Raw genomic sequence first — 15,672 nt, 5'->3', positions numbered from 1 at the left:
TCTGCAGAATCAGCAGACTCCTCAGGAGATTCTTGGATATGGGTGGGGTGAAATCTCCTCATAAAGTTCCCATTTAGTTATCCTAGCAAATAATCGCCCTCTGTGAGGTTTCTTGTGGCTTGCTCTCCTTGGCCTGATCAGTATGTTGTGTGTTGTGTTTCCTTTTTCACAGGGCAGAGTGGACCTGTGTGTAAGCACTGCAAAGACAACCCTAGCAAAACCTGCCGGATGTGCGCCTGTCATGTGTGTGGAGGGAAACAGGATCCAGAGAAACAGCTAATGTGTGATGAGTGTGACATGGCCTTCCACATCTACTGTCTTAACCCACCCCTTAACAGGATACCCGATGATGAGGACTGGTAAGTAGCAATGAACACTTTTTGAAAATTATAATGTTTATTGAAGTTTTAACAGTACATAATAAAAGGAAACAGGTGAACAAACATAACATAAAATTCACTGAACAAATATAGTAAGCCAGCAAAATAGTGAGGAGACAAATATTGGCAGCTTTTTCAATTGATTCGTAAGCAGACAGAGAATAAAGTATTATAAAAGCAGTGGATGCTTACGGTGTGCCTTAAGGTCACATGACCCATGGCCCTTCTGGTTTGAAAGTAATCTTGGGGGTGGGAACAATACCCTGGAAACACCCCCCCCCCCATATGGCTGATTAAAACCATTGTTGAGGTTTGGGTGCCTATTTCTTCCTTCCATTTCTGCCTAATTTACTCTGGACAATCGTTGAGCATGTACTGGAGATGCTGACATATTATCTAGCAATCAGACATGGCTGTTTCCTATTGCCATTGAAAGCAAATGAAGCCCATTAAGAGTCAAAGCACTGCTTCTTAGCCAGTCTTGGATCACGGGACCAATGCTTTCACAACCCCTGTTTGCAAGGGTCCTCCTAAATACCCCAAAGACAAGGGCTTCTTTTGATTACAGCAAATACTTTTGTGACATTTCCTTCTATCGCCTTTCAGCTTGTTTTTATGAAAAGTGATATCCTCCCCTTTGGAAATGCCAGAGGTCTAGCTCTGACACCTTCTACACACAACACATGTGTTCTGTTAATTCTAACTATTTCCTGGCTTAGTCAGGAGTTTGTTGTGTACCTTTTTAAAAGGTGTTTGCAAGACACTTGGTGATCTGATGTGTAATGAACATGGTTCTTAATAGCATGTTGGATGTGGGCTCCAGCTTGGCTCTCCTCTTTTTTCCTTGCACCTCAGCTTTGCTCTCAGGGTAGGAGGGCTGTAGCTCAGTGGAATACCATGTTCTTTGTATGTTAACTGGCACAGCCAGCTATCAGGGCTGTGAAAAGCCATTGTAGGCAGCCCAGCTAAAAGCATTTTGAGTTATTAAGCTGGGTATGTCTTTTTTTAGTTTTGCCCGTTTTGTCTGTCTTCATATACTTCTAACTGCCAGTTTCACAAGGAGGAAAACTGGATGAAAGAGTTTTGTCAGGTTCACTGTGCATTAGGTTTTTTTCTTCTTCTAATAGTGCATATTAAAAATAGTCCTAGGAACCAATCCTGCCCCCCCCCCCCCAGTGACGCGTCTGTTCTTTAATTTTTTGATAACTAGGTATTGTCCTGAATGTCGCAATGATGCAAGTGAGGTGGTTTTGGCTGGTGAGAAGCTGAAAGAAAGCAAAAAGAAAGCCAAGATGGCATCTGCAAATTCATCCTCTCAGCGGGACTGGGGCAAGGTCGGTCCATCCTGGTTTGTTTTGTCTTGCTCTCCTGCAGTGCCAAGACGGATGTGTCCACAATTACATGGCTCAGCCAGCTCAAAGTATTTCACATGTTCTCTAATCTACTAGAATGTCATCTGTGTTCTACAAAGAGAAAAGTCACGGGGTGACAAGTCTGTCCAAGCAGAATTGTCTCTTGACAACTAGCTTGTCTTAGGAAGCCCTGAGAACAATTGCTAGTTGCAGTGGCTTGCAGTGGAAACATCTACCTTTCAACAGCATAGGGCCAGTATTGGGCAGGTTTAACTACCCATTTGTTAAATAGGTAGCAGGAATGATTCTGTGCTAACCTTAGATGGGACTGCTTTGTTACCTGGGTTTTATTTCGGGGAACGTAATGGATGAATGTGTCCTTCTCTTAATAGCTCAATAGCACAATAAGTTGGTGGGCTAATTTGTGGCAATTTCTGTCTTGATCTGTGCCTTTTTTTATTTTCTAGGGCATGGCATGTGTAGGTCGCACAAGAGAGTGTACCATCGTCCCATCAAACCACTATGGGCCGATCCCTGGAGTTCCAGTTGGAACCATGTGGAAGTTCAGAGTCCAGGTGAGATGCTGTATCTGGCCCCATTCTTCTTCCATTGTGGAGTAGGTGGGTGTTCCCGGGAACAGCAGACAACTGCTATTTATACCTGGGTACGAATGTGCAAGGAGGCCCTTGAATCTGATGGCAAGCAGGATGCTACTCATTTAGCTCTGTTTGCAAGAACTACAAATTCTGGACTGGCAAGTGGCTACGTCCAATTTTTTTTTTTTTTTTAATTTTGGATCTGACCCTTTTTGTTCAGAAGGGGAATACAGTGGTGCCCCCACAAGACGAATGCCTCGCAAGACGGAAAACCCGCTAGACGAAAGGGTTTTCCGTTTTGGAGGTGCTTCGCAGGACGAATTTGCTGTGGGCTTGCTTCGCAAGACGAAAATGTCTTGCGATTCCTGGGGGGTTTTCTCCGCTCCCCACCCCCTTTTTCTAAGGCACTAAGCTGTTAATAGCCTTTTAGCAGCTAATCCGCTAATCCCTTAAGCCTTTAATAGCCGCTAATAGCGCTAATCCGCTAATGGGCTTGCTTCGCAAGCCGAAAAAACCGCTAGACGAAGAGACTCACGGAACGGATTCTTTTCGTCTTGCGAGGCACCACTGTACTGCTTTTCCCATTGTTACTTACCTGCCTGAAATGTAACGTGAAGAGCTCTTGGGGAACTGCACTCTCACTGCAAATGGAGCCATGGCAGTTATAACTTGTAGGTGGTGTAGTGGGTAAAGTGTTTTATGTTCATTACCATTACAAGGTTTCCCCACCCCATTGATCCTTTAGTAATTGGATGCTTCCATGTGACTGTCTGTACTTGACCTCATGGATTTGCATTTCTCCATAGGTAAGCGAATCGGGTGTCCACAGGCCCCATGTTGCAGGTATACATGGCAGAAGCAATGATGGAGCCTATTCACTGGTCTTGGCAGGCGGCTACGAAGATGATATAGTAAGTGTTGTGTGTGTGTCAGTTAGCTCATCATCTCATCATTCTCACCTCTTTTCTAGAAGGCCCGATAAATTGCTCTTAAGAAGTACCCTGTTAGGCAAAAGGTTTGTCCTCTTTCTCCCATCCCAGTTTGGATCATGGGATGGACTCCTCCAATAGGGTGCTGCTCTTACTTCTTCACACTTTAAAACATGAATTGTTTGTGGTATGAACATGTTGTAAGTTGTGTAGAGAGGAAAAGAGTGTCAGATGTCAGAAACACTCTCTGTCTACACTGGTGTGAACCAGTGAGGTTAATACTATTTTTGTTTGTCATGTAATGTGTGACACAATGTTAGTGCTGGGTGAATGCATGTATCAATCCTATAGTAGTTACAGTCTGCTGTATGTTGTTGTTCAATTTATTTGTTGCCTAATACAAAATGTCTCTAGGAGACTTACATAGTTAAAGGACCCATCGTGTTTAGCAATAAAACAATATGATCATTATCACCCACGCCACCAAAAAAGCAGTATGCTGTCCTTGAGAGGTTACAGCAAGAGGCAAGGCCATGGACTGCTCAAGGTTGCTACTGTCTTTTTATATATCTACACAGCCACAGTGTGGCAGAACTGGAATTAAAAATCCTCTTGAATGTCACCAGTTTGGGAGGACACAAGAATATAGTAACATCTGAGTTAAGCGATGTATGTGATTTGAAATAGGGCTGGGAAAATATCGCAAAATTCCTTGGTTGCCACAGGTTTTTTAAAAGCGCAGATTGGTGGAGTTTGGCAAGTACCTAAGTGTTTTATGTGGCAACACCCGTTTTTTCAGGTGCTTGAGTGACCAGGTAATTGGGATTTTCCCAGTTCTGGATTGAACCTTCTGAATATATTTCAGGATCATGGAAATTCTTTCACTTACACGGGAAGCGGAGGTCGTGACCTTTCTGGAAACAAACGTACAGCTGAACAGTCTTGTGATCAAAAACTTACAAACATGAACAGGTGAGGCCAAAGAGCTTATCTTCCAAGGGGTTTTCAGGAAATGGCAAGCTATGAAAGCATTCCTATTTTTGCAAGCATTTAAAGAAAGAAAAGAAGCAGGTGTTTTATACATGTTTACTGGCCTGCCTAATGTGGTAGCTCTTGAAACATTCTTGTTTTGTTGACTATCTCTCTAGGTTGTAATAATAAACATAATGTTTATTATTACATGGGAAAGATACATTGAGCAACTTATTCCAGTGCTAGAAGCTGATTCTCTTTGCTTTGTTTTGGAAATATGTTGAAAAGAATTATAGAATCATAGAGTTGGAAGAGACCACAAGGGTCATCGAGTCCAACCCCCTGCCAAGCAGGAAACACCATCAGAGCACTCCTGACATATGGTTGTCAAGCCTCTGCTTAAAGACCTCCAAAGAAGGAGACTCCACCACACTCCTTGGCAGCAAATTCCACTGTCAAACAGCTCTTACTGTCAGGAAGTTCTTCCTAATGTTTAGGTGGAATCTTCTTTCTTGTAGTTTGGATCCATTGCTCCGTGTCCGCTTCTCTGGAGCAGCAGAAAACAACCTTTCTCCCTCCTCTATGTGACATCCTTTTCTATATTTGAACATGGCTATCATATCACCCCTTAACCTCCTCTTCTCCAGGCTAAACATGCCCAGCTCCCTTAGCCGTTCCTCATAAGGCATCGTTTCCAGGCCTTTGGCCATTTTGGTTGTCCTCCTCTGTACACGTTCTAGTTTGTCAGTGTCCTTCTTGAACTGTGGTGCCCAGAACTGGACACAGTACTCCAGGTGAGGTCTGACCAGAGCAGAATACAGTGGCACTATTACTTCCCTTGATCTAGATGCTATACTCCTATTGATGCAGCCTAGAATTGCATTGGCTTTTTTAGCTGCTGCGTCACACTGTTGGCTCATGTCAAGTTTGTGGTCAACCAAGACTCCTAGATCCTGACTCCTTCACAATTTGCTTATGGGCTTCCTGGAGGCATCTGGCTGAGCAGTAAGGGAAGCAAATGGATTTTTGTGTGGGGAGCAGATGGATTTTTGGCCTGGTCAAGTGAGGCTTTTCTGTCCTTAACCATGCCTTATTCTGTGATGCGGGGAGAAAAGCTACTTGCATCTTCTGCCCTCATCTCCATACCGAAGATCTACAACTGGTTTCGGGAACCTGTGATCCTCCAGATGTTGCCGGATTCCTGTTTGCATCACCCCTGACGATTGGCCCGACTGGCTGGTGCTGATGGGACTTAAAAGGAGGGTCACAGGTTCCTCCTCTCTGATCTCTTTAAGAACTAAAGGCTGGGTTCCCACAAACACTTTCTCTTTTCCAAAATTATTTTGTAGGGCGTTGGCGCTCAACTGCAGTGCTCCAATCAATGACAAAGAGGGCTCAGAGGCTAAGGACTGGAGAGCCGGAAAGCCAGTGAGGGTGGTGCGGAATGCAAAGGGGGGCAGGCATAGCAAATATGCCCCTAAGGAGGGGAACAGATATGACGGCATATATAAGGTAAGGAAGTTTGCCTAAAGTGTAAGGCAATGTGGATTCAAGGTGGGCTCATTAGGAAAGCTTTGTGTGGCATTTAAACCTCTCTTCTCATTTCCTTTTTTAGGTTGTTAAATATTGGCCTGAAACAGGGAAATCTGGCTTCTTGGTGTGGCGCTACCTGCTCAGGAGAGATGATGATGAGCCAGCCCCTTGGACCCGGGAAGGGAAGGAGAGAATGAAGAAACTTGGGCTGACAATGCAGGTAAGTCATGCTGTAGAGTGTTGAGAAGCACTGTCCTTTGAAGGGTCAGGAGTCCAGCTGCTGCAAGAGAAATGGTGGGCAAGGTAACCTCTCAGGATTGTGTTATGCTTCTGGCCACTTATTTGGCTTTGTTTTCTTTCTCTGGTAGTTGAACAGGAGTGCACACCCGGTTCAGGGGTGCTTGATGTTTCTCTCCCTGTAATGCCCATTGAATGTCCTGTGTTCAATACCTACTGCTGAAACTTTCAGATTCTGAGCAGCATGTTAGAGCCATGTAGACATTAAGCTAAAAACCATTCCCCAGTAATTAGTGGCTGCTTTTTTATTAGAAAAAAAACTAGCTGTCCCCCTTTTCAGCTCAACAGTTGCAGCGGAACATGCTTAGATCTTGATAGAAGATGCTTCTATACCAGTGCCATCCAATAGGCAGCCTAGCACTCTGGATTTCATGGCAATACATTTTCCTTTACATCCATACCTCCCATTGCTGCAGTTATGTGTCACACCAGTTATTAGTCTTTGGCACTGGTGGCAGCAAGAGCAGTGCTGTGGTTGATGGATTTAGATCAGGCTTCCTCAACCTCGACCCTCCAGATGTTTTGAGACTACAATTCCCATCACCCCGACCACTGGTCCTGCTAGCTAAGGATCATGGGAGTTGTAGGCCAAAAACATCTGGAAGGCTGAGGTTGAGGAAGCCTGATTTAGACGGTCCAACTCAGCATTCTTATGGTAGGAGAAAGGAATCCTAAGAGCTTCCCTGTGAGATTAGACCAGATCAGTGGCCAGTGTTGGATTAAGGGATGTTGTCTCTCAGGGCTATGCACAGGCTAACCATTTCTCATCCCTAATTCAGTATCCTGAAGGGTATCTGGAATCTGTTGCAAACAAAGAAAAAGAAAACAGTAAGAAAACAGAAGAGCTTGAAACCCCGGGGCAAGGGAAAAGGAAGCGGAAATCTGGTAGGTATTGATACTGGAAAACAGGTGTATGTGTGCCTTTAAAGGCCTAGCTTTTTTTTACAAGACGCAGGACGCAGAGTCCCCCAGGTTTGTTATCGGTCAGAGAATAATGAGCTGAGCTGAGGCAGGATCCAGTGAAAACAAGGTAGATCTTTATTTTTCTGCTGCAGCACGTTCCCTCCTCCCTGTAGGGAGGTGAGTGAGAGACCAAGAACAAAGTGTGTCACATCTTTTAAATGTTTGTACAGTGGTGCCTCGCAAGACAGAAAACCCGCTAGACGAAAGGGTTTTCCGTTTTGGAGGTGCTTCGCAGGACGAATTTGCTATGGGCTTGCTTCGCAAGACGAAAATGTCTTGCGGTTCCTGGGGGTTTTTTTCCGCTCCCCACCCCATTTTTCTAAGGCACTAAACTGCTAATAGGCTTTTAGCAGCTAATCCATTAAGCCTTTAATAGCCGCTAATAGCGCTAATCCGCTAATCCGCTAATGGGCTTGCTTCGCAAGACGAAAAAACCGCTAGACGAAGAGACTCACGGAACGGATTCTTTTCGTCTTGCGAGGCACCACTGTATTTTGGCCCGCAGGAGGAGGACATCCCCTTAACCTCAGTGTCACAAATATATCACACATAAGGTGGGGTTTCAGTCGCTTGGGCAAGTCAAGTTGTGTTAAATTTTTGAGGATTAGCAAGAATTACATAGTTACAAACAGAGGTTATGCAGAGCATTAACCCTGAAATAGGTTCTCCTAGGGCAGGGGTGCCCAAACTTTTCAAAGAGGGCCAGATTTGATGAAATGCACATGCGTTAGGGCCGACCAAAGTAGCTGAGCTTTTTTAAAAGGATTTTACCCCAGGACATATACTGCCACGGGAGCTGAATTAAATCGGCCGGTGGGCCAGATTAGCCCCCCAATACGGACTTTGGACATGCCTGTCCTAGGGATTGATTGATCAAATCAGGATTGATTGGGGTAAAATCAGAAATGTCACACACCTGGGCAAAACCATACAATATTTGAAGACAGTTGACACGGATTGAAGCTAAAAAGTGGGGAGGAAAACCTCTCGGGCACTTCCACTGACAGGCAGCAGCCTACATGATCTCAGGCAATGGGGTTATGGAGATGTAGGGTCTCCCACAATGCAAAGAGGCACACATGACCAACAGGTTCCAAAAGTAAGAATTACACGTTGTTCCATAGGGAGATTCAAGCTTCCCTTGTTTTAACAGGCTAGATTTAAAGTACAGTGGTGCCTCGCAAGACGAAATTAATTCGTTACGCGAGTCTCTTCGTCTAGCGGTTTTTTCGTCTTGCGAAGCAACCCTATTAGCGGTTTAGCAGCTATTAGCGGCTATTAAAGTCTTAAGGGATTAGCGGATTAGCTGCTAAAAGGCTATTAGCGGTTTAGAAAAGGGGTGGGGAGCGAAAAAAACCTCAAGACTCGCAAGACATTTTCGTCTTGCGAAGCAAGCCCATAGGGAAATTCGTCCTGCGAAGCGCATCGAAAAACGGAAAACCCTTTTGTCTAGCGGGTTTTCCGTCTTGCGAGGCATTCGTCTTGCGGGGCACCACTGTATCTGGCTTAAATGAGGAAAGGTTGGGGTACATGCCTCCATTAGAACCAGGCAAACAAGGAAGGGGGACAGGGTGGATTCCCTGGACAGCATGTGTGGTGTGGTGCTTGGGGTGACATAAGGGTGCACTTATTTTATGTGCATCCTTGGGAGATGTGGTGGGGCACATGGTGGCACAAAACAGATGTATAGAGAAAAGAAAGGGGGTATGCAGTGGGAACTTTTCTGATAACAGTATACCTTATCCAGATGTCTACAGTTTTCTTCTTTGGAGGGGGGCAGGCAGAAAACAAAACTGAGATAATGCATATCCTCTATTTTTGTTTCCAGGAAATGAGACGGACTTCTCTGTTTCTCCTGCTGGCACACCAAAGAAGACCAAGGTTGAAGTCTACAAGCTCACCCCCAAGCAGAGGGCCCTCATTAAAGATGACGAAGCCAACGCAAAGTTGTGGAGTGAAGCACTAGAAGCCCTTAAGGACGGCCCGGTATGTGTGGGGCGGGTGCCGCTTGCCCCAAAACAGGGTTAAGAAGCAATGGTTATTCTGTTTAACTTGGGATTGCCCTGGTCTGTACATGCAGCATAATGCTTTTTTAAAAAGGCTTCCCACATTAAAAGCAGCAGCACCGAAGACTAAACCTAAGCTCTCTTTCACAGTAGAAACCCAGCAATAAGAGAGGCTGGGACCTCTACCATGCAACTGGGAAGCTTACAGCCTCCCTGGAGAGAGCATTCCACAAGTGGGGAGCCGCTGCAGAAAAGGCCCATTTAATGTTTAAGCAATAGGAGAACAGAAATAGCACTACTGTAACTCCTCTGTCTCCCTTTTCACGACAGAAATTCCTCAACAAAGTGGAAGAAACTTTCCTGTGCATTTGCTGTCAGGAAGTGGTGTTTCGGCCAATAACAACGGTGTGCCAGCACAATGTATGCAAGGTGAGGAGCTGCCATTGGTTTTCATTGCTGTGCCTATTTCAGAACATTGACTCTTCCTATAATTTTTAAGACTTGAAACCTGCTGAATGGCTCTGGAAACATTCTAAAGCAGGTGTGGGGAACCTCAGGCCTGCGGGCCAAATTTCGCCTGGTCCGAGTCCAGTCAGGTGTGAAGCAAGTGAATAGGTTGCACATACGAGTTTGGTTATTCAATCACATAACCAATTGCCTGCAGAAAACAGCATTGCAAGCCCTTTTCTCTGCCCTTTTCTTGAGCATAGGACTGGCAAAGCCCCTTGCGCTGTGGTTCCCAAGCGTCCGGCACCCTGCTGGCTGTCATGTGCTTGGAAAAATACCATGCCAAGGGCTTTATGGGGGAGAAGAACTGGCCGTCAATCATCTGACACCATCAAGATGTCAGGCAATTGAGTTGTCCTTCCCACATGTCACCAAAGTTGTCCTGTGTTGACTGAGAACAGATAGAGATCTGGGCCAAAAGCGTTCCCACTCTTGTTTTAGGGTGTGCAATATTGTGAGAGTGAACAAGGTGTCATCAGTAGGCAGAGCTGAACTCTACAGGGACGGGGAATCAGTGCACCTCCAGCTCTTGTTGGACTTGCAACTCGCATCAACATGGCCAGTGGTCAGGAACTGGAGTGGAGTGGTCAGAGTCTAACCTCTGGGGCTGCACAGCTTTCCATCACTGCCCTACAGGGTGGCTGCATGCAGAATAAAGTACAAAAATGGTGTATCTTGCAATATTTGTTAACCTGTTCGAAGAGGCCATTCCGATCTTCCACTGTAGTATTTAATGTGAAATGGGAAGGTCCTACTTAAGTCAAGGCCGCAAAATTCTTGGGATTCTCTTCCCCGAAGGTTGTTAAAAGGAAGCAGAAGCAGCAGCAGCAAAAAACTAATTGTGTAAGACCACTAGCTCTTGGTAGCCAGTCACTGTAATCTGTGAATAGCAAGAGACTAAGGGCAGAAAGGAGGTGCTGTACTGATATCTGTAGTCTAATCTTCCTCTGTTCCTAGTTACTCTGTGATAAGGTCCCATGCCCTCTGGTAACATCCCTTGACTCACTTCAGTCTCCTGCTTTGTTCAAAAAGTTAATTGTCAGCTGAAGCAAGGTGAAAGAGTACCTCCCTCAGGCAATATTGGGTCATTGCTTTAGTCCTGGGATTAGTGAAGATGCAAATAGTTGCAGGGTAGAACTCTTAAGGTGAATAGAGTGAGATAGGGTGTGACTGAAATATCCTGGTGCTCCTTTTTTCTGTATAGACTTTAGCTGTTATCTCAGGGGGGTGATTCAGTCTTTCTTTGTGTGTGGTGAAGAATTCTCATCACCCTTCACAAAAACAGGTGGGTTTAATTGGTACTGTATTCATAATAAAGGACAGACAAGTTTCAGCAATAACTCCTCAACACAGGCTGTTGTTGTTTTTTTAATACAAACTTGATATACCTAGTCTACAGAACAATAAAAGTATTAGCATAGCTGGCTTGACAGAGGGCCCTCCTTGTTGCCCTTTACCAGAATTAAGTTTGCTGCAGTTTGTGTGAATGCTGGCAGTTTTATCACCAACATTTAAGTATTCTTAAGTTATAATTAAAGCAAGATGTTATCTTAGATATGGGTTAGCGCTCTATTTCTCATTGAAATCAGCAAGCGGTGGTACTGTGGGGGAAGGGCTGAATCTTTGTTCTCTTGTTCAATGTAAAGATAGCTGGTATCTTTTGATCACCCATTCATTATTATTTTTACTCCGCAGAGTCTTGAACCTTAAATTAGAAATTTGTTTTCTTAATGCAAGGATCAAAGAATATTTGCAAAAGTATGGTTTTTGTTTTGTCTTATACTGAGTGGTAGGGACGCGGGTGGCGCTGTGGGTAAAACCTCAGCGCCTAAGACTTGCCAATCGCATGGTCGGCGGTTCGAATCCCCGCGGCGGGGTGTGCTCCCGCCGTTCGGTCCCAGCGCCTGCCAACCTAGCATATCGAAAGCACCCCCGGGTGCAAGTAAATAAATAGGGACCGCTTACCAGCGGGAAGGTAAACGGCGTTCCGTGTGCTGCGCTGGCTTGCCAGATGAGCTTGTCACGCTGGCCACGTGACCCGGAAGTGTCTGCGGACAGCGCTGGCTCCCGGCCTATAGAGTGAGATGAGCGCACAACCCTAGAGTCTGTCAAGACTGGCCTGTACGGGCAGGGGTACCTTTACCTTTATACTGAGTGGTAGTGGCTCTACGGGTTTCCAGGCATGTGTCTTTCTCAGCCCCACCTGGATAGTCTGGGGATTGAACCAGAGATTTTTCATGCAAAGGAGATTACTACCCTTTCATAAGTAGTAGCTATATTTTCCCCAAGGAAACATACTACACTCCTATTGGCTTTCATGCTTTTGGCAATCAATAAACAAAAACCCAGATGCACTTTAATAGCTATGACAAAACCTTTAGTGGATGGGTTTTGTGTCCCTGTTTAGTATGCTAGTGATCTTTAAAAAATTCTCCTTTCTTTGACATCTCTTTTACTCCCTAGGACTGCCTAGATCGATCCTTCCGAGCAGAAGTCTACAGCTGCCCAGCCTGCCGTTACGATCTTGGCAAAAACTATACAATGCAAGTGAATGAACTGCTGCAGACCCTCTTGAGCCAGCTCTTCCCTGGCTATGGCAATGGACGGTGATTCCAAAAAGCACTTCTAATTTCATTAAGATTTTTTTTTTTAAAAAAAGCAAAACCTTGTGGGGTTTTTTGACGGGGTTTTATTTAAATAAATAGCCTTTCAGAAAAGCTGTCGCTGTTGTCTCCCTTCCCTGAAAACTATAAAGGTTGAGGAACCTGCTTATGTATTTTTGTAGTAATGATTGCATCTTTTTTTTAAAGGAAACCTTCATGGTTGTAGGAATTGCAAATTTCTCATTGTGTGCTACTAAAATCTACAGAATTGCAGCTTTTTTAAAAATGGGGTGTCATTTTCTTTTAAAACTAAAAACCTAGTACATGGCTTGGTTGCTAGAACAATCTCTTTGATCTATGGATTTTTTGACTGTTAAGTTTGATGCTCTTGATCTTTTTGTGGCAGCATTTTAAAAAAACCGTTATCACAGCATTTTTTACTATTGTCCGTTTAGGACCCGCCACAGTGATCATTTGAGACCCCCTGATTCTTGGAGTGTTGACATTTTTTGCTAAAAGCCCCCTTCTGTACTGGTTACTTGTCTTAACCGTCTTTATGTAAAAGTTACTACCTCAGTCTCCACATTTAATCAGCCAGGTGCTGCTTCCTACTTAATAGTGCCATATGGGAACACACAAAAGCCATTTGGAAGTGCCTTTTTACTGCTTTTTTTGCTGTGAAAGACTGAGCTTTGAACATTGGGAAAGCACTGAATTTTCTAAACTGCCAACAAATTTTTTGCTCCTGGGATTCAAAAATGTCACTACCGCTGCTCTAGATCATTAGCTTTAGATCAGTGTTCTGCTTTGTGCATGTCTGAATATTCCTTTTTATCTTACTTAGAATGGGAAATTAGACATGGGAAGGCTTGGTTGTATATTCGGTGGTTGGTCATTCTTGCTTCAAACAGTACCAAAACCTTACAGTTCAATACCTCAGGATAAAGCAGAGTTGATACTCTTCACATTATACAGACTGGAATAAATGTGCTTGTTTAACTTTTTTAGCCTCTATACCTCCTTATAAATGTATAATATTGTTTGGAAACTTTTATGACTTTTGAATTATGCCACAGTTTTGTACAAACAAAAGTTCTCAAAAATAAAATACCTTTTCGTATCAAAGAGAATGTGCCTGATTAAATTTTGAAATTCGGTTTTTAGTTTGGTGATGATTAGATCTGTGTGGCTGGAGATCAAGATAACTTTTAGTCCAGCTGTTGCTCCCCCTACCCCACACTTAATCAAGGAGTTGACAAACCTTATCTTGAAATAGCTGACTGCCTGTTTTTTGCATGTGGAATGAACACTGGTTACAAATTGAGGGAAAATGCTAGCAGCAATTTCAGGGACTGTGAGAAGATAAATTTGTTTAAAACTTTTGTTGTTGTTCTTGATTGCATAGCTTGTTGTGGAAGAACTAACCGATTAATAAAGGTCCAAACTATGCTCCAAGTTGGTGCCCTCCAGATTTTTCAGACTAAAACTTCCTTTTAAATATAGGATTGTCTTTAAATTTCCCTTTTTCTTTTATGTATGTATCTGTCTGTTTTATATATTGTAAGTTGCTTTGAGTCATTGTTATAAGTATTAAAACTGCTCCTTTCCCCTTATGGGGTAGCCAAGAGCCCATATAGAGTTCTTTTGTAGGTTCTCTAGGGACGCGGGTGGCGCTGTGGGTTAAAGCCTCAGTGCCTAGGGCTTGCCGATCGAAAGGTCGGCGGTTCGAATCCCCGCGGCGGGGTGCGCTCCCACTGTTCAGTCCCAGCGCCTGCCAACCTAGCAGTTCAAAAGCACCCCTGGGTGCAAGTAGATAAATAGGGACCGCTTACTGGCGGGAAGGTAAACGGCGTTTCCGTGTGCGGCTCTGGCTCGCCAGAGCAGCGATGTCACGCTGGCCACGTGACCCGGAAGTGTCTCCGGACAGCGCTGGCCCTTGGCCTCTTTGAGTGAGATGGGCGCACAACCCTAGAGTCTGTCAAGACTGGCCCGTACGGGCAGGGGTACCTTTACCTTTTACTTTATTGGTAGGAGAAAATAACATGCAGGGAAGAGGAAAAAGGACCCAGAACAAAGGTGTGCAAGCCCTTATATAGACATTTTAAATTGCCCACCTCCAAGGTCACCTGAAGCAAAGTTCTTAACCCGAGGTAATATTTCTGGACTAGCGAACTCTGTAACCTGAAGCGTATGTAACCTGAGGTACCACTATACCTGATTGCATTATCTGTATTTTGGGCACGCTTTTTTTTTGTTATAACTACTTAATTCCTGAATCATAGGTCACAGGCTCACACCCTGTTCATATCTTGAATGTGCCCTGAGGACAGGATTTGTGAGGAAAGAGACAATGGGGAGGTTTCCCACTTTGACCTTGCAGAGAAATATTTGAGGTCAATTTGTTCAGGACCTAATCTGTGGGGTTTCAGACATGTGGTTTATATATACAGTCATGAACACTTAGTTTTTTTATATATGACCTTAAAATTCTTCTAACATCACCTTGGTAAAAAGTGACCAATAAATGTAATTAATTAATTAATAATAATAATACTCCCATCAGCCCCTGCCTTCATCCCATAGTCCCTTTGCAAGGGATCAGGAAGTTATTGTCCCTCATATGTACTACGCCTCCCATCATCCCTGACAATTGGCCTTGCCGTCCGAGGCTTATGGAGATTGTAATCCCAAACATATGGAAGGCACCAGTTTGTGGAAGCTTTGGCTGAAAAGAATAGTTACGTTACAGAAACACAAAGAGTGGATTGTACTTTCTGAGGCCAAGATTATTAAACTTGGAATTTGCTATCCAGTGTTGAGGGACAATTCTGGCTCTTAAAATATGAAGGTTGCCTGTCCTGAGGAGTAATTTCCAATGGACACAGAAAGATAGATGCTAAGGCTCACGATGTAAGACGTTTGTTGGAATTGGAGCTTTTCTTGCTTACAGTTGTTCATCATAAGATGTGAACTCCTTAGACTTCCAGTTGGTTGGCTTTGGTTGTGATTCAAAGGGCTCTTTCAAATGCATGTAGGGTGAGTGGGTTTTGTGTGTTACGGCAATGGCCTAGCCTTTGGCTGAGAGATTTAAAAAATGCGGTGGTCAGAGCTGTCTTTTTAAAACAAGGCTACGGGGTAAGATAATAAATCAAGGAGTCGGAGCTAGACTCTTTAACAGGTGACTATCCAACATCTGCCTGAACATCTGCAGCATGTAGATCTCCTCTCCCTATAGGCCGTTGGCTCCATGAACTGCTCTTTATCCTCCATATCTTAAACTCAGTCTACCCTCCTTACTGTTAAGTCCATTTGATCTAGTCTGGCCTCTTCTCTGTAAGAGGACCCTCAAGTATTTGACCCTCAAGTTCCTATGCACGCCCACTCCACCTTCTGCAGATGAAAGACCCTTCCTTCTGAAACCTGTTTCCATAACCATATGATGTGTTTTCCCTTGAATTCTGAGCCAATTCCTGTTTTGTTTTGAAGTATTCTGCATTTTTTATTTTGTCCTTTCTCTTCCAAAGAATACCAGCT

The 15,672-nt window shown here is 44.1% G+C and overlaps 1 protein-coding gene across 4 annotated transcripts in view; it reads left to right on the top strand.

Moving 5' to 3' along the window:
• The window catches only part of UHRF1 (ubiquitin like with PHD and ring finger domains 1), a 38,275-nt gene extending 25,007 nt beyond the window's left edge, over positions 1-13,268 (top strand). For all 4 annotated transcript variants that reach the window (XM_083421485.1, XM_083421483.1, XM_083421486.1 and 1 more), the window contains exons 7-17: positions 173-359; positions 1,591-1,714; positions 2,200-2,307; positions 3,135-3,239; positions 4,123-4,229; positions 5,579-5,741; positions 5,845-5,982; positions 6,839-6,944; positions 8,851-9,008; positions 9,359-9,457; positions 11,999-13,268. In XM_083421485.1, coding sequence (XP_083277611.1) covers positions 173-359; positions 1,591-1,714; positions 2,200-2,307; positions 3,135-3,239; positions 4,123-4,229; positions 5,579-5,741; positions 5,845-5,982; positions 6,839-6,944; positions 8,851-9,008; positions 9,359-9,457; positions 11,999-12,145 — 1,442 coding nt within the window. In that variant the 3' untranslated portion in view covers positions 12,146-13,268. The remainder of the gene's footprint in view (positions 1-172; positions 360-1,590; positions 1,715-2,199; positions 2,308-3,134; positions 3,240-4,122; positions 4,230-5,578; positions 5,742-5,844; positions 5,983-6,838; positions 6,945-8,850; positions 9,009-9,358; positions 9,458-11,998) is intronic.
• Positions 13,269-15,672: the final 2,404 nt, after the last annotated feature.

This window comes from Podarcis tiliguerta (assembly GCF_965153285.1).
Source record: "Podarcis tiliguerta genome assembly, chromosome: 18".
Lineage (NCBI taxonomy): Eukaryota > Metazoa > Chordata > Lepidosauria > Squamata > Lacertidae > Podarcis > Podarcis tiliguerta.
Note: the sequence above shows the minus strand (reverse complement) of the source record. Positions and strands in the feature narration are given on the sequence as shown.